Genomic DNA, 7,750 nt, shown 5'->3' with positions numbered 1-7,750 from the left:
ATATCCAAGAAACTTTTGTAAACTTCACAGTTATGCATAAAACACAGATTTGAAAGAACTTTTAACTTCAATTCCAAGAAAAACATTCCAACTAAATCACATCTTGTTACTGTCACGTTTTCACTTCTGTGTTGTGGCACCACACATTTGCACCTGTATATCCATGAAACGTTTGTAAACTTCACATTTATGCATAATACACTGATATGAAAGAACTTTTAACTTCAATTCCAAGAAAATCATTCCAACCAAATCATATCTTGTTACTGTCACGTTTTCACTTCTGTGTTGTGGAATAATATTTCAAGCAGAGATGCACAGTACGTTTTCTTCTTTCAGAATAAAAGAACCAATAAACATGAGCCTTAAAAAGTTAATTGAACTATTTGTTACAAGGACATAAGCCTGAAAAGAAAGAAAACAAAATATTTGTGAACCTCATGATCAACCCCACCTCACCCTCACATGCATATGGACTGGCAAACTAGTAGAAAAACCAACCTCAATCCCCTCAAAACCTATGCTGCAAACTAGTACACTTACTAATCCGACAAACAAAGACAAAACTTCCACATTCCTCGAACCTCAGACTAAGATAATAGAAATAACAGACCCTTAATGATAAGAGAATATTATATTATTACCCTGGACCCCTACGCTGACCACTACCAAAAGCTCTAGAACGTGGAGCACTATCAGAACGACTTGTTGACCCTACAGAAGGTGGCAACTCACTTCTCCCTCTAGGAGGCACATATTTTGTGCTTTGAGGCACATCTTTTGCACTCGGAGGCACATTTTTGGCGATCGGAGGCACATATTTCTCACCACCGACGCCATTATTCGGAGCAACAACTCTTTCAGAAGAAGATATACGCTGATCACCTTTTCCCCAATGCTCATCATCTCTACCATGCACTCTTGGCAGACCCGCCCTATCATCACCTCTTGAACTTGTCCACTTTTCCGCAGGTGGTTGTTCACTTGAAGGAAACTCTGTCTTCTTTCGCAAGGCTGAAGGAACAAATTTGGTTTCGGGTGTTACTGATAGCTTGGCATCTCTTCTATCTCTTGCCTCAATCTCCAGAATTTTCTGCATCTGCTTGGCAGCTATCTCGTCTAACTTCGCTTTCTTTTCTGCTTCTTCCTTCTTCTTCAATTCCTCCTCTAGATTATATATCCAGAAAAGATTTCTAATTAAAAAAAGCCTGAATAATAGTTCATCTAAGGAATCTAATATCCATGTGTACATACATAAATACGTTTTAAAAAAAGAGCACATGTACAAACTAGATAACCCCAAATGAGAATGTAACCTAAATGTAAGCATAAAGAGATAGAATGCAGACTTACACACGTCAAATTCAGTTTCATCTAGAACTATATAAATATACTTACTATAGTACATAAAAACAAGGCATTCAATAGGACAATTCAGAAGAACAATGAAAATCTGGAGTTCTGCAAGAAAAGGCAGTAAACATATAAATGCATAGCCTAAATGTAAGCACACTTGGACAGAATGCAAACCTCAATCTGTTTCACCAAAGCTAGTGAACTATGAAAAAAGAAAGTAAACATATAAACGCACACCATAAGTATGAAGCTCCAATACTAAAGATCAGCTTGGTCATCCATAACATAGCAAACAGCTATAGGACATGCCTAACCGCGTGATTGGTGCTTATTCAGGAAGGCTCCTAGAGACAAGTAAACAGAGTTTCCATCCTCCATGCAATCTAAGAATTAAATCCTAATATAATAAGCACACAATTTACAAAGACATCTAAATAGAATCTGGAAAAACGTTTCTGCAAGTAAAGAACCAGAAATTAACAATCTATAATATATAGACCTTGTTTTTTCCTTGCTGCCTCTTCTTCTCTTAGCTTCACGATACGGATTTCCTCTTGTCGGCGATAATACTCCATTTTCCTTCTCAGAAGACGTTCCTGGGACCGTTTCTGTTTCAATTGAGCAACCCTCTCATCTCTCTCCTTCTTCCTGCTCTCAAATTCATCCTTTCTTCGGCTCACCACCTGTTCTTGAAACTTGCTCTGTGCATGGAAACCATCTCCAACCTCAACCATAACGTTCTCCATCTCATCAGAAAGTAATCTAAATCACTTGAATATTACCTTATCATCCAACATGCGAAGAAGCCTGTTTTTCTCGGCCAAATCAGCTACATGTTGCTCCTTGCTTTTCTCAATGGCAAGCTGAATAATGACACAAAATAAAATTCTTAAAAAATCCTCGAATGTATCAAAAAGGGTGGATTTAGAGTCTAGACACTCACCTGTTGCTGTTGCTCATGGAAAACTGCATCATCTTCGAGACTTTTTTGATATGCAGCTTCAATCAAAGGGGCTTCTTCTTCTCTTTTTGCCCTCTCAAGATGGTCCATTGTTTTTGTAAGCTTCATAATTTTCCTTTCAAATTCTTGTCTCTCCCTTTGTTGCTCATTTAAAGCTTCTTCCATCAGGCTTTGTTTTGTAACTTTTACATCCTGAAAGAGAATTTAAATATTTCAATCCAACTAGGAGTATTCATCCAAAAACTACATGATGCTTTAGTAGCTTTTGAAATATCTTACAGAATCTACTGCTGTTTTCTTGCCCTTCTTTCCCTTCTTGCGCTCTGCCTCCGCAAGGAGCATTCTTGCCTCTTCCAGTTCTTTCTCTTCTATTTCCTTCCTGATTCGCGCCTCTTCCCGCTTTGCGGATTCTGCGGCTAGACGTTTTGCCTCGGCTTCCTCTGATAGCTTTTGCTGTTTCTGTCTCTTTGACTCCTCTTCTCGTTCCTTCAGAAAGGAATAGATAATTAGATGAAATCAGAATCGAAAATTCTAAGAGTAGAAGAAACATAAGTAGTTACCATTTCAAGCATAAGTCTTTCTTGTTCTTCCTTTCTTCTCTCGATCAGGACTTTCCTAGCGAGAAGCTTTTTATGTTCTTTCTCAACTGCTGCACATAAAGCTGGGTACGGCAAAACTTGCTTGGATGCTTTTTCAGGAACTGAAGAACCCACTAAGCTAACAGCTTTATTTAAGCGCTTTGCAAGAATTGTGAGATGATTTTTCATTTTCTCAGACTCTAAATCCTGCTAGCAAAATTCTAATATCAGTAACTTGATAATGGAATTGTAAGTTACGACACATTCAACACATCTAAAGCAAACCTGGCTTCCAAACTGGACTACGCCTTTCAAATGATCAATCTTTGCTTGAACAAAGTTGTACTTCACAGCATCAACAGCATGTTTTTCAACCACAGAGAAATCAGAAAACGGAATCATCTTCACAAGAGACCCGATTTTCATCGTTTTATAAACTTGAGAAACCTAAAACATCCAAAATCCAGAATCAACATTTTATGGGAGTCAAATGTGTGCAAAGTCGTGACTCATAACAGTCGAATTGCCGATATAAATTTGTGGAAATTACCTGCTGCAACACTCTTAAGGTAGTCAATGTTTCAAGAGCTGGAATATACTGCTCCAAAAGAACTTCAGGAATAGGTGAAGCAGATGACAGCTTCTCACTGGTTTTTGGTAGCTTAGCAAGTAAAGGTTGGACTTTGGCAGCAAGTTCCAGAGGGTGAAACTCAGTCTCAAGAAGGTTGTATATATCCTTAACCTCAGGTGCGACATATGTCATGACACCTTTTGCGATCTAAATAACAAAAGAATTTCTCATCAATACATAAGAACTCTAGCAGTTTAAACAACTGTCTACTCATATAGAATTATTATTATTATTGGAACAAAATACTCACAAGTTCTGAAAGAAGAGCTGATCGTGACAGCTGTTAAAATAGAAATCACAATCATGAGTGTCAACAAAAGGAATGAATGAAAATTTGACAGAAATTTAGAATAGAAACAATGAAATAATTCATAAACTTTGAACAGTTATAAGACTCAACATGATCAACTTACAACTTCTCTTGCGTCTTTCTTTGGGTCCAATGTGAAGCCAAGAAGGCTGGCCATGCGTACATTTCTATCCTTTTCCATTTCAAGCTCAAGGTGAGAAGCCCCATGCTTGTGATCATAAGGTAGAACTGATATGGTTGCCAACAAGACTGATGATGCCATCAACTGCAAGTCCTTTTGTGTCAAATTCTTGTTATAACTTTTTTGCAAGTTGTATAGCTTGTACCATGCATAAGCATGGAACAAGTTGCTATTTGCAACCCAAAATATCTTTGTCAACTTTGCATAATAAACAGCCATCATCTGAGGCTTTGGACTCTTTTTAACCATTATCATGAGACCATGAATATCCTCCACTGATCGGAAGGCTTCCTGGTTATAAATAGAATTTCATACATCATTATGTGAGAAAATACTAAGAAGAAGATGACTAGCCAAACGAACTGAGGGAAAGTTTTATAATTGAGATTGCAAAATGCCAAAAGAGGTATTAAGACGATCTTTCCAATACCTGCCATAGTTCTAGTTCAGTTGCAACCTTTAGTTGTTCAAATCTGGTATCAAGGTATAGCTGCAGACTCTCAGGCAATGTCAGGTCAGGCCTATCTCTTTGGTCCCTATACTTGTTGAGATTGCTCAAATGATTGCGGAGAATTTCACACAGTCTTCGAAATTCGGTTGTTCTCTTGTATTGAAGACAAAATTGGAAAGCTCTATGTGCAGTCATCTGCATAAAATGTAATCATTAAAAAACAAGAAGATTAAAAATAAGAATCATTATACATAGTGGATGGCCCAAGAAACCTTACTGCGTATAGGGCTTCCAATTTGGAGTTGTTCCTTAGAATTTCTAACACTGTGCGATATGTCTCCCAAAGAAATTTGAACCAAGGGGTAACTAATTCTCTGTCAGATCGTTCTTTTCCTTTCTCACCACTGACATAACTAACCATCAGATCTTCAGGCCTCTTCTCAGCCTCCAGATCCTCAACATCCAAGGTAACTTCAGCTGTTGCTTGCGCCTGGGCTTTCTCTGCTCTCTCACTTGAGAGTTGCAAAAAATATTTTATAACTTCTTCCAGTGAAGAAACATTGACTTGCTGGCATACAATACGGTACTGAATAAGCCCATCTTTGGCAAATCTGCCCTTTCTCATATCGACACATAGTTCGATATACTTGAACATGATTTTTTCCAAGGTTTTCTGCCATGCTCGGTAACGCTTTGAGGTGATGAGGTCGTGCAAAGCTTGCAAGGCTGCTTGCTTTTGTCCAACGTTCATAAGCTCTACGAAAGAAAATAAAGCAAAATTAGAAGCCCAACCAAAAAGAGATTTCAGGATTAAGTAAACAGAAGTGCTAAATGTTAGAACACTTGAATGGGGGAAGAATTTCCAAAAGACGTGAATAGCTTGTGAAGCTCCTTTTTCCATTCAGCAATGCTTTGATAATAGCTCTTTTGGATTAAAAATATGGGGACATAAACTAAAATTTGAACCAAACCGTAATGAATCAAGTTTCCAGTATCTTTCAAGCTTGGATGAGCATCTTCTTGAGGAAAACTCTCTTTAATTTCAATTTCAGGAAGCTTACAAAACAATGGTCGCAACTCAGTTCCAAAAAGAATGGGGGAAGAATTTCCAAAAGACATGGATAGCTTGTGAAGCTCCTCTTTCCATTCAGCAATGCTTTGATAATAGCTCTTTTGGATTGAAAATATGGGCATATAAACTAAAATTTGAACCAAACTGTAATGAATTAAGTTAAAACTCTCCAACGGCTCAATTATCACTGGATGACAGTCAATAGTCATTCACTCACATCAATTCCAGTATCTTTCAGGCATGGATGAGCATCTTCTTGAGGAAAACTCTCTTTAATTTCAGTTTCAGGAATCTTACAAAACAGTGGTAGCAACTCAGTTCCAAAAAAATTGTGATCATCCACCATTTATACCAAATGCTACAGTTAACCTCTGCTATCCAAGGCTGATTTGTGTTGTTAGAAAGACAATGAATTCAGACCATTTCCCCTATAGATCATCCTATAATTGTTAACACGCATGCAATTTTCCTGTAGCTGCCAGGCTTGAAGTAAAAAAGCATACAACATCCAAAGGATAACCTGAACATGTAGACTACCGAATGTTCATACCACAATTCTCATTCTTCACAATTCACTTTGAGTAACCAAACAACATTTTAAATATGGTGCTGCATTTGAAGTCTAATTGGTACATGTGGTAAGATCTAGTATGCAAGCACCAAATCTATGGTACTCAAGCCATTTCGATTTCAAGGAAGCATGCAACAGTATGAAAAGTCCATCTTTTACATGTAGAAATATATAATATGTTGTCCATGTCCCACACTAAAATGCTGAGAAGAATAAGCCTAAACTCTCATTTGTATAATCGTTATCGAAGCACCCCAATTTGTACATGTAGAAAGATCAAATATGTAGACTATTTCCTGTAGGTCTTCATCTAAGTAATAGGGTGAAAGGTGAAGAGAAAACTACAGCTCATCGCTTTTTAGACATTTCTAGGGAACATAAATCGTTATTTGAAATCTAACATGCATATATGAAAAACAATCTCCCAAAGTTTGTCATTTAAAGGAAACATAAAAAAACATTGAAAGTTTGATTTGCACATACGTAAAAAGATCTACAACAAAGGTAATATCAGCTCCAATAGTTTTCAAGTTAGGTCAATGAGAAATACGGCATTCAAACTCTGATTTATTTACATGTGAGCGTGTAATCTCCCATACTTCTCAAGTTAATTCAAGGAATCATACAACAACCAGAGTTAATATTGATATATACGGTAAGATCTAATAATATGTAGGACATCGTATCCCGTCTCTATGGAGGTGAATGAAGGAGAAAGTACTAGTTTTCGAGCCCGTTAAAGGTAAAACACCAAAAAACGAGAGTAACTAAAACACTTAAAAATCCAAAGTCTAACAGCAAACGTGAAGCTTGTAAAAGTTATCTTTCCCAGTGCAATATAGGTTGCTAACTCTGCTCCGATCTCGCACAGGGATGGACATAGATACATAGACGTAAAACGAGCATGAATTTTCAAGTAAGAAAGAGGAGATAGAGGAAGGGAAGGGGACGAGGACAGCAAGCAGAAACCCTACCTTCAGCGCGCTTGAGAGCATTCTCGGGCTTGGCGAAGGTAGTCGCCATGGCGAGCAGAGGGAGGGGGAACACAGAGATCTGGTACAGGGGGGTGAGGGGGATGGCGTTCGGAGGAGGAGAAGAAGAAGGTGCGAGGCCAGGTCGGCGTCGTCGTCTGCGTCTGCGTCTGTGTCTGCGTTTTCTGCAAGGAGGTAAGGTAAGGTAAGGAAGGGGGAGGGGGCGAGAGAGAAAGAGAGAAAAGGGTTTCTTCTTCTTCTTCTTCTTCTTCTTCTTCTTCTTCTTCTCTTTCTCTTCTTCCCTAATCCCTAAGAAACGGTGGTGAGAAAGAGTGTGTGTGTGTGTGTGTGGGCGTGTGATGTGGTGCTTGTCTCCTTCCGTGCGTGTGTGTGTGTGGTCTGTGTGTGTGAACTGAACACAACACACACTCCTCTCTCCCTCGCATTTAGCGTTTGCGTTTGAAGCCTTCCCTGGTGTCTTCACTTCATTCATAGCCTTCTCTTTGGCCGCTCGGCGCAGAAACAGAGAGTGTTTTCGGTTGCCTTTCGGCCACTCGCCTGACTCTCGATGTGTGTGCATCTGTGTATGTGTGTCGGTCGACTCCACCGTGTCTAGCTTCATTTCTGATGTTAGTCGGGCCCACCTTGCTGCGTAACTCCCATTCTCG

General features: G+C 38.8%; 1 protein-coding gene across 1 annotated transcript; it reads right to left on the bottom strand.

Annotated features, from left to right (window-relative positions):
* Window positions 1-346: 346 nt before the first annotated feature.
* EIF3A (eukaryotic translation initiation factor 3A) lies at window positions 347-7,282 on the bottom strand. Its single transcript, XM_087315821.1, has 13 exons — window positions 7,086-7,282; window positions 4,746-5,224; window positions 4,448-4,663; window positions 3,940-4,308; window positions 3,777-3,806; window positions 3,446-3,673; window positions 3,181-3,342; window positions 2,878-3,102; window positions 2,597-2,803; window positions 2,300-2,509; window positions 2,139-2,219; window positions 1,856-2,057; window positions 347-1,167 (listed from the first exon to the last, which is right to left on the bottom strand). The coding sequence occupies exons 1-13, from the start codon at window positions 7,132-7,134 to the stop codon at window positions 641-643; spliced, it is 2,985 nt and encodes a 994-aa protein (XP_087171947.1). The 5' UTR covers window positions 7,135-7,282; the 3' UTR covers window positions 347-640.
* Window positions 7,283-7,750: the final 468 nt, after the last annotated feature.

The sequence above is a fragment of the Azolla caroliniana genome, unplaced genomic scaffold (genome assembly GCF_043228905.1).
Source record: "Azolla caroliniana isolate FFs.n. ecotype wild unplaced genomic scaffold, voAzoCaro1.0.p SCAF_2, whole genome shotgun sequence".
Taxonomy (NCBI): domain Eukaryota; kingdom Viridiplantae; phylum Streptophyta; class Polypodiopsida; order Salviniales; family Salviniaceae; genus Azolla; species Azolla caroliniana.
This window is presented reverse-complemented; position numbering and strand designations above follow the sequence as displayed.

Bases quoted from the DNA above. Each gene is read 5' to 3' on its own strand.
- EIF3A (XM_087315821.1), bottom strand. From the start codon at position 7,134: ATGGCGACTACCTTCGCCAAGCCCGAGAATGCTCTCAAGCGCGCTGAA. The intron at 2,058-2,138 runs GTAATATTCAAG...TTCCATGCACAG, and splicing joins TTCGCATGTTGGATGATAAG to AGCAAGTTTCAAGAACAGGT. The intron at 1,168-1,855 runs GTCTATATATTA...TATATAATCTAG, and splicing joins GGCAGCAAGGAAAAAACAAG to AGGAGGAATTGAAGAAGAAG.